Raw genomic sequence first — 15437 nt, forward strand, 5'->3', positions numbered from 1 at the left:
CAAGAGATGAGGTCTTGTCTAGTGAATAGGGAAGTTTATGTTGTACCAGGAATAGGCAATAATATTCAGGGACATCTTGTTCTTGAGAAAGCAACAATCAAGTTGATGGAGTTGGGGCTGAAGAGTCAGAGAAACTGAGTTGCAGCAGCAGGACTGCCAGAGTTGAATGGGTCCATGTGATGAAGTGACCCTTTTGTCCATTTCCCAAGCTTTCCACCTCTGACTCATCAGCGCTCTCAGATTATCTTAGGGACAAGCTCTGAGCAAGCTTTGTTTAGCATCACTCTTGTGCAATCCTGTGAATGGATTCCTAGCCTCCTCTACCTCCACACTACCCAGTGGCCACATCTGCCTTATTCACTGCCAATTTTCCACTGCCTAGTACAAACAGGCTCGAAGGAAGGAAGGAAGGAAGGAAGAAGGAAGGAAGGGAAGGAGGGGTGTTAGAAATGAAGGAACACAGAACACAGCTCTTCATGTCACCACCCAGCTCTCTGGACTAAGTGCCAAAACCTACAGCACTCCAAGTATCTTCCCTGAAATCCTCTCCAAGACAGTCTGCCTGAGCTGAGCAGTCATCTTTCTATCCAGCATCCCCTTCTTCTCCCTATAGTATGTGTGTATATACATACACTGTCGTCTGAAAACATTTTCTTGATCCTTTTCCTTTCTCTAGTTAACAAACACCTTTCTCTTTCTAATGTAAAGTGACATTTTGATGTAACAGCGCTAGAAGGAGACAAGAATCATTAATTCAGAAAAATGACTGAGCTTCTGCCGTTTGCCCAGCTTCCTCCTATCTGCTGAGGAATCCAGGTTCTGGAAAAGCAAAACTGGACTCCTATTTATCAGCTATCATTTACCAGTCGAGGGCTGCTGACATTGATTAGCACTGAAAGTGACTTTTGTCTCCTGAGTCCTTTCTGACTAGACTCTGAATAGACTCATTTCAGCTGAGAAACCAACAAGGAAGCCTCTACGGAAAATATCTGGGGGGATAGTGGTATGAGGGTGACATGAAATATTCTTTTGTCCGATGTACTGTGGATCATTATCTGGAATTCAAGTAGTCCATCTGGAGGAGAGAGAAGTTGCCATGTCACTAGGAAAGGAAGTCAGCCTCTCAAAGAGAATTTCAAAGGTATGTCTGGGGCAGAGAAGAGAGAACTCCTGAAGCAACATATTAAAAAAACAAAGCAGAAAAAAAGGTCAAGGTCTAAAAATGTTTACCCAACAGAAAGTAATTTAAGGAGCCATGACTTGCCATACAAAAGTATTCGTGGTAAGAAAGAATCCTGTTAGATTTAAATTACATTTGGTTTTTAAATTTATAATTTACAAGCAGCTTTTCCAGCATATAAAAAGAAAACACACCTGTGTACTTCCAATTTAGCATATCAGCCGCATCATTCCAGTAAACCTCCTGTGAACAGCAGCTACCAACATAGCCTGGTGGTAAATAAGTGACGGGTTAGTTCCACTAGCCTTAGAAGTTCATTTTCTTATTACTCCTCTCTCAGAACTGGGCACGGAAAGCTGCTGCTTTGAAAGACCCTGGAATGGGCCTAGGCAGGCATCAGAATCACTTACAGAACAAGGTTAAAAGACAGAGTCCTGGGCCTCATCCCCCGTAGTCTGACTCAGTAAGTCTGCGTGCAACAGGGCCAGTGTCTGCAGTTTTAGCAGGCACCCAGAGTGACGCTGATGCAGGTGGCCTTGTGGAGCACACCTTGACAAATCCTGGCCTAGAGAAGCTACCCTCTAGGTTACTATGTCAGGAGAAACTGCGCTGCCTTCTGGACCCAGCCCGACCCCTGGTTTGGATGCCCTCCACCAGCGCACATCAGTGCACAGCTGCTGCCCGACACTGCTGTGCTGGGCAAGCTGGTCTGTGCAGCTCCTCAGTGTGACACATCCCTGATTTCTCTCTGTTCTGTTAGAACGATTACAGGAAGTTATCTATGCAATGCAAGGACTTTGTGGTGGGCGTGCTGGACCTGTGCCGAGACACAGAAGAGGTGGAAGCGATTTTAAATGGTGATGTGAACTTGCAAGTCTGGTCCGACCACCACCGTCCAAGTCTGAGCCGGATCAAACTCGCCATTAAATACGAAGTCAAAAAGGTAAGCTTCCCCACCTCTCCTGGGCTTCTTACCTCGCAGGGCTGCTGGCCCAGCTTTTTGCTCATGAATATTTTATGTTCCCACATGGTGACAGTGATAACAGCAATTACCCAACTTCTGACTGTCCAGAGCCCCTCTCACTGACCCCCTTTCCTGTATTCCCAGCCTACCAGGAAAGAGATATCATGACAGTCATTCCATGAATAGGCTTTGAGCCTAAAGAACAAAAGAGGGCATTTCAACCTCCAAATCACTGACAGGAACAATGTCACAGTTAGTGTTCCCATCAATGAGTAGGTCAGAGCGCAAGTTTGCATGAGAAACATGTTACTCAGGATTTTCAATAGCATGTATTGCGCTTTCTCCATGTGCCTGGGGGCCCGTTGTGCAGAAAATGTCTTAGTGTGCAGGCTTTGTGGGTCATGGCCCTGGGAGGCTTAGAGGAATTTCACTCCCCAGGCTTACAAAGGCCTATAGCAGAAAACTCCGGTCGACTTTCACGAGAGCAAGCTCATCCAACCACCTTAATCAACCTCAAGATGTGTTTAATGGCCACAGGTGCCCAGTAGCCCTCAGACCCACAGTGGCTAGTCAGACTGAGGTCCTAAGAAGCAAAACTCAGTTATGGTTCCGATTCAGATGTACTCGGGATTCTTTAGAATCTGCTCTGAGGTTAGATGACATCATTTATCCTGATGAAAACTGCAGAGCTCCACAGATCAAAGCTCCAAGATGTGTTTAAATATCAATGTGCTTTCCACATAAGCAAGATGGCTGATGGGTCATTCAGGGATTTTCCCCCTCGGCTATTTCATAGAGCCAATACTGAGGATATTTTCAATGCCCCTAAAACAACCTCTGGGCATTTCTCCTTTTGTCTGTCTTAATTTGTGTGGCATGAACCATGGTCAACAAACCACATATATCTGTAGAATTCATCTAGGGATAGCTTCTAAGTTTGATAAAATCTTCCTGCCCTTTTACTTTTAAAAATAATCAAAAATTCCAAGGGGAAAAAAAAAAAAAAAAAAAAAAAAACACTTTTTTTTAAAGACTCTAAGTCTTAAATATAGAGTTGATAAATCATGGAAAAGGTGGCCTTAGATAAATATTCAGACATATATTGGGACAGGAGATGAGGAGTCAGGCTACAATTTGAAATACAGTACTATTTTGTGAGCTCAGAGAAACTCATTTTTCAGCCTATCCCAAGAGCTGAGGCTTTTTGTCAAAGCACCGCAATCTCTCCTGAAGCTGCTGACATATTCATGGCCTGGAAGTTCAAACACACCTTGCTGTGGCTACTGGCAATGGTAAAGATGACCTTGAGCTTCCAGAACCACAAGCACTTCCTCCCTTCAGCAAGCCAGAGCAGGCCCCTGCCTCCCAGCACAGGGTGAAGGTGAAATCTCTTTCAAAAACCCAAAGAACAGGAGATGCTTAGCATTTGCAGATTTACATTCACCGTTTTGGCTATTCAGGAGCAATTCAAACAGCCCCTGAAATGCAAGCATTCACCATTTTTCTGAAAAATGAACCCAAATAGCAAAACTGTCCCTGAAGGTAGATCGGTCTCTCGCTTCAACTACGAAGTACAGAACAGCCACAGTCATGAAGGAGAAGAGAAAGTGAAGTACTCCTTGAACATGATGGTTCCGGTCAGAATTAAAAGGTCTGATGAGGGAAATCATTTACTGTAGTGGAATTTGCCAATTAGGGGAGTCATAAAGGTCTCAGGAAATATCCATCATGAATGTCAAGTGACTGCTGCAATCCATAAGTAGGATGATAATATACGGCCCAGGCAAAATGTCAGCCTTGCTCACTCACAGACCTCCAGTGCGTCAATTCTCCCAAGCCATCTATGTCATCAGGCAACAGCAGACAGACTCATAGTTTTCCTTGACATTTATTCTATCACAATTTACCAGTGAAAATACCTAATGTTAAAAAGACTTATTAATATTATAATGAGATTTCAGTTTTAATTTATGAATTTGAGCATGCTTGCCAATACACAATCTAATCCTAGGTCTCTGAGTTATGAAATGACTAGCACCAAAGGCCTATTTACAAATATTCTGCTTTTTACACCTGCTATTTGAGTCTTCAGGCTGAAATATAAAGCCACAAAAAATCCCTAATGCTCTGCCCACATGATATCAAAGCAAACCATTAATTCAGTGATTAAAGCAAACAAGTTGTTCTTGGCAATTTCATGGGCTGGTAATAAGTATGACCTTAAGAAAAGGTTTTCTTTTCAAATAAGTCAAATAGATCTCTTTGCTTAAAGACATTGTAGAGCCTTTAATATGCTTTGCTATTCTAAAAGAGAGAGACAATATGTGTTACTTAATCACAAAACTCTGTTTCTCATGGAGCATCTGGTGAAGCTAGTTGTCCGCGATAACAGTCTGAAAAACTCTAATACAGAATCAGACCAAATACCTGTGAAGTGCATAGATCAGAATGCACTGCCCTGTGGCTGCTACTGGACCTGCATCCTGTCTCTCACTTGCATGTCTGCCTCTCTTCAGGTGCCACTCTCATGTCTGAGCCCCTGGCTGGCTCAATCACACTGTCAGCCTCCGTTAGGTAAAAACAATCATCCCACCATGGCACAAGGGACTATCTGGGAAAGAGGAAGGAATCGTGCAGAGGGTGTCAGGAGACTTCTAGCACAATTCTGACACTTACAGCCAGGGGTCTTGGACAAGTCTTTGAAGCTCTCTGGGCCTCATTCTCCATCTGCAAAATGGGCATAAAGTTTTTGCTTCAGAGTTTTCTGAGAACTTTAAAATTAATTGAAGTGAAAGGGAATGCTCTAGAAATGGTCAAGTTCTATACAGCTCCATAGGGAAGCACCACTGCTGTCATTCAGTGATGTTCCCCTTCCTTGGGACTATAGGGGTTCTTATACTCCAGAGGCATTCCCTAGCTTGTCCTTTGATATCAACCCAGACAATGCTAGAACTGCCCCGTGTACGGACATCATCCTTATAGCCTAAAATTCCTCTCAAAAAAACCAAAGGCCTTAAGAGGATTGTTGTCCATGACTTCTATTTTAAGAGGCTATCTCAGCCTCTCCAATAACCCAGCTGGATATGTCATCTGTGTTCGGAAGGCAGTATTGGAGAAGTGGCTAAGAGGGTACTCTTGAGTTTAATACTTATTAATAGGGTCACTTGATCAAGTCACTAGCCTTTCCTCATGTATAAAATTGCTTCATGATGGTTATTTAAGACATTTCTGTTACTCACCTCAGTCCATCCCAGCCTGTAAAGGCAAAGTCCCTTCAAAACTCAAGCTCAGAAGTGACACCACTTACATCTCATGGATAAAGGGAACAATTCCTCCAGCTTTGGCCTGCAGCCTATACACACATACACATATGTATACACACACACACGCACGCGCACGCACACACACACACACACACACACACACACACACAGGCCTTACTCTCCTCCTCCAGAGCTAATCTGAGTAATAGACTTCTTGCTATCTCCTCCATTTCTATCTCTGACCTCAGGGAACCATGCGCAAATATCCTTCTTAAAAGTCCTCAGCTCACCCTGAGTATCAGCTCTGAATAAATGCTGAAGGGACTTCTAGCCCCACCAACTGGGAGGACCCAGGAGTCTCTGAATCTGGGTTCAGCTGGGCCCAGGCTGCACCCATAAAGGGGGCCCAGTGTGTGGCACGTGGTCATTGCTGAGTGACCGGTCACAGAGACCCAGACACAATCCTTGGTGCTCTCTTCAACTGATCTAACTGAAGACACACACCTGGCCCTTCACTTTCATCCCTCGCTCACTCTCCTCTTTACTGCCTCTTCATCTCCAAGCTTACAGGGCTCTCTCCCCTACATCATTTCTTCCTTCTCCCTGACTCCAAGTCTGCCTTAATGAGGCCAGGTGAATCTCCTGCTCACCAAAAGAACTTTGAAGGCATGGGCCCTCCAGGCTCAGCTGCCAAAGAAGTGTGGGACAGAGACACACAGAAGGTCCTATTTTGCACAATAGAGGCCTTAACTCCACCATTAAAGGAGATGCAGGACCCTTCGCACATAACTAAGAAAAGGTCTGACACAAAAACAAAAGAAAAACGAGTATCTTGCCCAAAATTAAATTACTCCCACTGCAGAAAGCACATCTCTTATCAGCAATATCAGCAGTAAGGGGGTTAGTTCAACCTGACAAGTTCCTTTAGCCACCACCTTATGAGCAGCCTGCCGGGGATCCTCAGCAGAGTAAGATGCAGTCTTGCCCTCAAAGAACCATCAGCGTAGGTGAGGTGAAGACCGGTATGCTACGACTGTGGCAGCAGTGGCCTCTGCACGTCACTAGCCAAGCACAGCAAAGTTCACAGCAGTTAGCTCCTTCAGACCTCCAGGCAGCCCCCAATTCTAGCATCTTGGCACGTGGCTTGATTTGGGGAATCGTATCATGGTGCCAGCCACCTTTCCTTCCAATTGATGAGACTCCCCACTTCTTTCAAGAAGCAGCTGCACCCCGCCAAGCCTTCCAATGTGCCTTTTCCTGACTCTGCCAAGCTCAGCAAGCTTGTTTCACATGAAATAAAAGACCTGGGACAGGACCATGGAGGGGACAGATTGCAGGGAGAAACCCTCACTAGCTCTACTCAGTAACACAGTTCCCTTCCTTCACACTGTTGTACTAAGAAAATAACATCCTTTGTGAGTTTCATTCATCTACTCACTCATCATTTAACAAACATTCATCACATCTACTACACCACCAGCTCTGTGCTGGGCACTGGGAAGACAGAGCACACCAAGACCCAGGCCTTGCCCTTGAGGGGTGCACATAGCAACGGAGAGAGGTGTCTGAACAAAGGGCTGTAGTCCTACCTGAGCAAGGCAAACAGGAATGGAAGGGAGCAGCACAGAGGCCAAAGGACACACTGACCGGCTCAGCCTGGACTCAGAAATGTGTCCCAGAAGGGGATAACCTTGAGATGGGGCTTAAAGGATGAGAGGTGCTGAATGGGACGGTAAGTCAGGCATAGAGAGGTGAGGGAGGACAACTTAGGCAGAGAGAGGCGAAAACTGCAAAGTAGCGGACCCCTGGGAAGAGTGGCATGGGTATGGAATGTGTTTAGAGGGACATTTGCCTGTGGCTGCAGCACTGTGGGAAATAAACAGACTGGGAAGCATGACAGAACAAGATCCTTGAGGGTACTGCCTGCTATGCACAGACACTTGGCCTTGATCCTGCCAGCAGAATCCAATAGAACTTTCTGTTATGAGGGAAATTTTCTATTTTCTACTTTCTACTATGGTATCCATTAACCTCATATGGCTAATTAGCACTTGAGACAGGCTAATGTAATTATGGAACTAAATTCTTAGTTTTTTTTAGTTAATTTAAATTTTAATAGCCACATGTGACCAGTGGTTACTGAAGTGAACAGCATGGTGGTATATCCTCATTCATGCATTCAAGCTTTCACTGAGTGCTAATCACTGGGGACATGGTGGTTAATAAAAATGACAGGCTGTCAGCCATAATGGTAATCTAAACATCACACCAGTAAATTATAATACTGCAATTGAAGTAAGCATTATAAAAGGGAAAAAACATATTATAACTTCTAAAGGAAGATGTCAATGAAGGTGTCTCTGAGGAACCCACGCTTGCTCTAAGAAAAATCAAACAGAGGTAGAGAGGACATTTCTGGCAGGAAATAAAAAATAATAAATAAATAAATAAATAAATATTCAAAGGCCCTGTGGTGAGAGGCAACACAGCATAAAAGAGGAAGTGAGAGGTTAATGTGGCTGAATCAGGAGACAGCAGGAAGAGTGGGGCAGGAATGAGTCTAAAGAGGCAGACAGGGACCAGAACCTGCAGAGACTTCTAGGCCACAATAAGGAATTTTGTTTTTGTTCTTTTAAGATTGGGAAGCCACTGGAGGACTTTAATCAGAAGTAGTTGTAAAGATTAGGGCAGATGGAGAGATCACTTTTCCTGATAAAGGCTGGAAGGCAAAAGGGGTGGATATGGATGCAGCGTATCCATTGGGGAAAGAAACAGGATATTAATCAAATTATGTTGTGTTGACCAGCAAAACCAAAGCTGTAGTGCCTTTTAACAAAAGGAGGTTTATCTATTGCTCATCCTGTGAGCATACAGGAACAGAATTCACTGAGGAACCCAAGATGATAGAATAGCCCCCAAAGGGAGGTCCAGCTCTGGAGAGACTCACACCAGCAATTCAATGTTGTCACCTGGAAGTGACACACATTGTTCCTGCTTACAACTCACTGTCAGCAATTAGTCACATCATTCACCCAACTAGAAGAAGGGCCGGGAAGCACAACCCTGCCATACGTTTGAAAGGAGAGAAAAATGGAGCTATTTGGCAAATATCACTAATGGCTATCAAAAGAAGAAAAGTTGAGGAAATTCATATGAATAGCCTTAACCTCTCTATAAATACGAAGCAGAATCACCCTCTGAGGTAGAAGGCAGGACTGAAAAAAGTAAGAAGTTCAAGACAAATTCTATGGGACATGAGAGAAGAGAGAGCTGAACAGATCCAATAGCCCAGCCAAGACAAGATTGTAAATTCTTTGGCAATAGCCTGTGTTCTTAATAAAAAAGTAAAATCTCTACAAAATAAATGGTTAACACACCAAGTCAATGTCCTCTATGAACCTCAATTCTCAGCCATCAACCTCATTTCAAGATTCTTTTATAGACATGAGACCCAGAAGTGCACAAAATGTGCCCACAGGGCACAGCACCCCAAAGATTCCCCTTAGAGAAAAAAGTCAGAGAGGGAGGGGCAAGCTTAGAATGGAGGCGGTGGGGGCCAAGTCCACTACCACCACAACTCTAAAGTTGGGCCAGGCTCTCTAACCCCAGCATTATATTCCCTTTGCTTCTTTCTTTCAAAAAATCACCATCCTGTGCACATTTTATTTTCATGCTATAAATGGGTCCATTTTTCTAACTAGAAAAACTCCCAGGAGAAGAGGTTGGGTGGTAATGTAGTGTTATGCCCGGGAGCCTGCCATACTAAATATGTGGCTTTAGATTAAGTTATTTAATCTGCTGGCCGCAGACACTAGAGAGAGGGCAGATGACTTCTGCTGTGGATCTTTTTAATTTCCTCCATCTGCACAGAGCCAGTGAGCAAGGGGACCTGGGGACACCAGCGCCTTCTAGAGGACGTCTGAGAGGTCAATCAGAAGCTCACATGCCCTGAGCAGACATTTTCCCACTGTGTTTTCCTGCTGAGGCATCGCTATAACAGATGCTCAGAGTTCAGAAGACCAGAGTTGTCAGAAACACACTCTAGCTGGCCAGGCACTACCCCAAACTGCACCGCAGGATGCCTGCCAGCTGCCAAACGCTGTTGGAATCCATTGGTGTTGAAAGCATCCATCAGCGTCCTCTTTGGAATTCCTCTCAGCATTTCCGTGACCCTATCCTGGCCACCTGTCACAAAACCGGTCAAAGTCCATTAATCTCCTGTCTCAGAAGGGCTATCTTTTGCATAGAAAAAGAAGTTTTGCTTTTTCAAATAACAAATCTTCAGAAGGACTAATCCAAGTATGTACGTATCCATTTTCTGCCTGGAACCATCAGGAGAAGAAAAACAGAACCTGTTGATAGTATAATGTTGTGGCTGGAAGCCGACTGCACATGTTCAAATCCCAAGTCCTTCATTTGCTCTACTAGATTCATGGCTACAGACAAGTTATTTCTCTCTGAGCATCAGCTTTCTTATTTGTCTAATGGGAACAAATAAGTACCTAATAAATGATAATCTATGTTTGTTAACACATACAATGTAGTTAGAACATGGTAAGAGCATAGTAAATCTTATCTAATGGAAGCTACTTGCCATGTTGGCTTTATAAGCAGAACTACCCTTAGGAGAACAACCGGGGTTTCTCAGTCTCAGCACAAGTGACATTTGGGGCCAGCTAGTCTTTGCTGTGGGCACTGTCCTGTGCATTACAGGATATTTAGCAACAGCCCTGGCCTCTACCCACTAGACGACAGTAGCACCCTCCCCCAAAGCATGTCAATCAAAAACGTCTCCAGACACAGTCTAATGTCCCTGGAGGAAGGGGGAAGGACAGTATTATTCCCGTTGTGAATCTCTAGGATAGTTTTCAGGATCTGGGCCATAACCCCTTAACTGTAAACCCCTGAGAAGAAGACTGTAGTTCTCCAAGGATGCTCTCCATCTCTCTAGACCAGAACAAAGGTTAGATCCAACTCGAACTCATTTTTTTCACTCTAGCAGAAACTAAATTCTCAAATGTGGCTGCACAAGGAACCACCTAGGAGCTTTGAAAAATCACCAGTGTCAGCGCCCCACTGACAGAGCTTCTAATCCAGTTCTCTGGGTGGGAGTCTGGGATTGTGGTTTTTAAAGGCACTCTGATTAATCTAATTTTTGTAAAGACTGAGTTCCTAGAAGGTGGGACCTCCCCTCACTTATCTTGGTCTTTGAAGACAGAGTGGGCTGGGTGGTGAGCAAACGAGTAGATGGTGTAAAGTGTGAAGCCACAGACTTTAATGCTTCTCCAAATATCTGTAACTCCCATCATGATTACACATCCATATAACAGAATTGAGATGATGTTTGAGCCTGGCTTGAAAGCATGGGGCCAGTCAGCATCTCCGCTTCCTCCACTGCTGGCCTGTGTCCCTTTGGGTTTATAACTGAAAAAAGAGCTCTTACTATCCAAAGAAGCACTAACACTGACTCTGGCCCAGCAGTCTCAGGGATAGAGCAGAGATCTAGGTGGCTCCCAGGGTGGCCCTGCACTATGCGAGAGGCTGTGGGGCCTTTGTCCTCCAGCAGGGAGCTCAGGTCACTGTGTGCTCCACAGTGGGTCTCAGGAGTCTCCCTCCACTCATCAGGCTGAGATGCTGGCCAGCCCCCACACTCTGACTGGCTCAGCTTTAAGAGAAAAGGCAGAGCAGAGCACCTGATGCCATCTCTCTGCCTTTCCTCAGTCCTGCTGTGTACAGACTGTCACAACAGGGCAGAAAACTATTGCCTTTTTGGTTACTGCACTGCCCTTGCTCAGCTTTTTCAATATATAAGCATTTGCATGAGTGGATAATCCTTTAAAACATTTCTCTTTTTCTTGGTTATCATGTTCCCTAAGCCACATCACCTTACCTTGTGTAACTATTGTTATATGCATCATGTGCTGCACCTATTAAAATAGAGCCAGATTATTACATCCCGATTTGAGAGTTAACCAGAAGAGAGAAATCTGAAGAGCATTCGAAGAAAGAACATAAATCCCCAATGCCCCCAAGAAATAGATACAAGTCAGATGTATTTAATAGCCCAAAGTGGAAAGAACAAGAGCCATTTTCTTAGCCACTTCTGTCCCAGAGTCAAACAAACCTTAGAAATGACAGTTCCCCCGACCCCAAGGGCCTGTTACTAACTCCAGTAATTAAACTAAAGGCCAACTACGTATTTCTTTCTCCTTATTTTTGTACTGATGCCCCTATATGGATTCTGAGTCTTAATGAGCATTTCCTCTTTTATATATTCCTCCCATTATACACATAATGAATTATTCTTTTTTCAATACCATCTGTGTAAAGTCACTTGCTAATTCTTAATGGCAGGGGAGTTTTGTAAATAAAATTGTGGTGAGAATTTTTGCTCATTAGAGATGCTTTCATTTTTACAGTCCAGCCATAATCATATCTGGCTGATGATTGCAACAGCCTCTAAGTGGTACACCTACCTCTGCCCTCTCCTTCCCCTCCTCTTCCCCACTGCCCCCCCACCAAACATACACAAATAACAGTCAGAGCACTTTTTAAGTAATCAAATCATGTGATGCCCCTGCTTAAATCTTTCATCTGAAAGTGAACAAGACAGGCAGTCTCTGCCCTCAGGGAGCTCAGTCTAATAGCCTTCACTGCTAGAAGCAGAGCCTGAAACAAAAGGTTAAAGTGAGTGATCTCGGGAGAAATCTGCACTGAAGAGGCAGAAGCAGGATGGGGCAGAGGAAGCAACTAAGATGCGGTTTCAGGGAAGCCTAACTCCAGTCTGAGCTCATGGGGGATCTCTGGAGTGTGCAGCAAGGGGACTGACCTTTTGTACACCTGTAGCAGTTGCAGGCTGTCCCCAAGGGAAGGGGAAAGTAGCTCCCAGTGTCTGAGGGGACTTTCTGAAAAACAGTATATCTGTGAGCCTGCCTTCTGCCCCTTAAACACTCAGCACTAGTTCCCATCCCAGAGAAGTTACTGATCCCTTGCCCCCAAACCTCAGCTGGCTGGATCCTTCTTATCATTCACAACTCAGAGCGACTGCCGCCTTCGCAGAGGGGCTTCCTGGCCACGTTATCTGAATGCGGCCACTGTGTCACTCCCTCCCTCATCAGCCACTCTCTACCCGATGTCCTCTTTTCATTTGTTTATTTATTTATTGTCCATTTCACCCAACACAGTAAACTGTGTGGCAGCAGTTCACCACTGTATCCCTAGCCCAGATCAGACCCAGGCAAGTAGAAGATTCTTAAAAATGTTTACTGAATTTAATAACTGAATGAATGAGTGTACCATACTTTAAGTTTCCTCCAGTTGTTATTTTTCCGAAATACAACAAAATCTCACATTCAGGGTGAGATGCGTTCCTAAATGCTGTTGAGGAAACTCTCAGAGTTCTCTTGAGAATCAAAATGAGAAGCATAGGACAATAGCCCATGATAAGCTATTAGATATTAGGCATATTTGCCTCATTCTTGAACTCCTACAACTATTGGTGTCCAGTCCATGGAAACTTGGATAATGACTGACGGCCTTATTTTTTTTAAGAGGAAGAAAGAAAGGAAGAGAGGGAGAAAGAAAAAGTCATTTAGATACAAAATACCAATGTTTAATTTTAAAAATTAATAACAATTTGGTCACAAATTGCATCCTAAAGAAATAACAAATCAAGTAATTTTTATACTAGTTATTCTATAATAAACCCATCTGATCTGTCATCATCTGACTGCTTTGCTTCCTTCCCTTCTGGTAAGTGTTAGCGCTTACTGAATGAACAGACTTGCAAGCCTGAAGGAAGGAATAGTCATGTGACACCTACTAGCAGCTAAATCTGTGGACACTAAAAAAATAAGTGGGGTCCAGTCCTTGTGATCAGGAGCATACATCCCAAAGTGCTGCACAGACTGAGTCCAGCCTTTTATCCAGCAAGGAAAGGAGAGTCATTCAGGCAAAAATGACATGGGAAAAAAACCTTCAAGGAGGAAGAAGGGGTAGTTCTGAATTAGTCTAAAGGTGGGTCAGAGCCCAGAAGAAAAAGGAACTACTGTACAGACATTCCAGATGGAGAAAACAGTGGGGAAAGCACAAAGGTGTGATCATGTTTGGAGAATGACAGATGGTGGGGGGAGCACGTTCGGAAAGTTGGGAGGCTGAGAAGCAGCAGACAGAATGAGGTGGGGATCAGGAGCTTGCTGGGAAGCGGGAAGGCTGTGAGGGGCCATGGTGGGCTGTGAAGATGTGCTGAAGGGCCTTCCTTCCATAAATTCCATAACACAAAGGGAGTGCCCAAGGTTGTCTTTTACACTGGCCTTTATAAATTTACTTACTGTACTTATTGCACAAACAGCATTATAAAATGAGAAAAATATTTAAAAGGCAAAGAATCATCTATAATCATATGCCCCATATGTCAGTTTTCATTTGTTTACATTTTTCCAAGTCTTACCCATATGCAGGCATGGATTTACATATAGATAGCTATCAATTAAATAATTTTGTGATTTGATTCACCTAGCATCAGGAGGTAAACATTTTTCTATTTTTTTCTATAATTATTATTTTTCTGCCAGCGTAAGGCTGATGTACCTTTATATGTCTTCTCTACCGGTGAACACTCACTTTATATGTATATATAACTTTTTTTTTACTGCTATCACCACAGAGCACTTTCCTTCTTTTCTATTTGCTAACACTGAAGTTCTGAGACTGACGCTACTGAGTCAAAGAACACAAATATTTGTGAAACACACTGCAAAATTATTTTCTCAAAGGGCTCCATTATTTTTTAATATCAACAGTGTTAGAAGCTGAACTGGTTGTATTAGATATAATTAAGCATTAGGTATAATTAAGATATTTTTCCTCTAATTGAGTAGATGTAAAATACAACATTATGCATATTTTTAAAAGCATTCCTCTGGTCACTAGGCAGAAGAGCATTTCTCTGTGAACTTAGCCCACCCATAGCCACTCACTACACCACATCCCCAACATCCTTTAGCACGTCCGAACTGGAGCCTTGACCTGTTTCATGTTGATTGTCCAGCACTCATGTGACACAGCACTTCTACCCATTAGTCTCCAAGTCATGGGATGTCATAACTGTAGGCAGCCTTGCTTCCATAAGACAGTTCTAGTGGCGAGATTTGATGGTGTATATGAGAACAGGAACTAGTCGAGGTACTATTTGGAGAAGTCCAGTGGGGGAGTGATGAGGGCCTAAAGTGAGCTGGTAGCTGTGCTCATAAAAGGAAAGAATCTCTGTAATGGTCATTCTGGAGTTGAAAACAGGACTTCACAATCTAAGACAAAAGTTCAACCTAAAAAAAAAAGTTCAACCTAGAAGCTCCTGTGAGGGTCTGGCCTACCAACCACAGGACAACTGGCTTTACTCATATTCCTAAGTTGTCCTCACAGAGATTTCCTTTGGTGAAGAAGGGAACTGCAGGCCATCTAGGAGCCTGGAGGATGTGGTGGTGGGATGGGGCAGTGCAGAGCCCTGGGCCCACATACAGACGTATATGCTCTTTTATAGATGTAATTGGTTATTATACTTATAAACAGGGCACAAAGATCCTGAAAGTCCTTTACATGGTTCTTAAAGACTTCCTTCTGAAATAATTGACTCCTTTCCAGATAATCAAACAATGCATGTTTCTGATGAAATACAGACCTTTCAATATGTGCAAAAAAGCTCCGTGTGGAGTACTGCTTAGAATCGCGCACTCTGGAGTGACACAGCCTGGAGTCACCTTAGGCGAATCACTTAACCTTGCTTTTCCTTCGTCTCTAAAGTGAGGTTAACACTACTTGCCTTATAGAGTTCTGGTACATAGTAAGCACTAGGTAAGTGTGGGAACCTGGTGAATTATAGACGTTATCCTTCAGGAATTATTCTGATCCACAGCAGGTACTAGTTAGGACACTGGCTACATATTACTTAGGTCACAGGCAAGGCATAGCCCACCCCAAGTGGTTATACTCTATTACTAGAAAAAAAATTCTCTATTTCTAACCTTAATTTTTC

General features: G+C 43.7%; 1 protein-coding gene across 1 annotated transcript in view; it reads left to right on the forward strand.

Moving 5' to 3' along the window:
- Positions 1–15437, forward strand: part of TRPC7 (transient receptor potential cation channel subfamily C member 7) — a 118772-nt gene that overhangs the window by 30586 nt on the left and 72749 nt on the right. Inside the window, exon 2 of the mRNA XM_090289459.1 lies at positions 1941–2123. Within this exon, the coding sequence (XP_090145585.1) occupies positions 1941–2123 (183 nt within the window). The remainder of the gene's footprint in view (positions 1–1940; positions 2124–15437) is intronic.

The sequence above is a fragment of the Furipterus horrens genome, unplaced genomic scaffold (genome assembly GCF_987537825.1).
Source record: "Furipterus horrens unplaced genomic scaffold, mFurHor1.1.pri manual_scaffold_10, whole genome shotgun sequence".
NCBI classification, from domain to species: Eukaryota; Metazoa; Chordata; class Mammalia; order Chiroptera; family Furipteridae; genus Furipterus; species Furipterus horrens.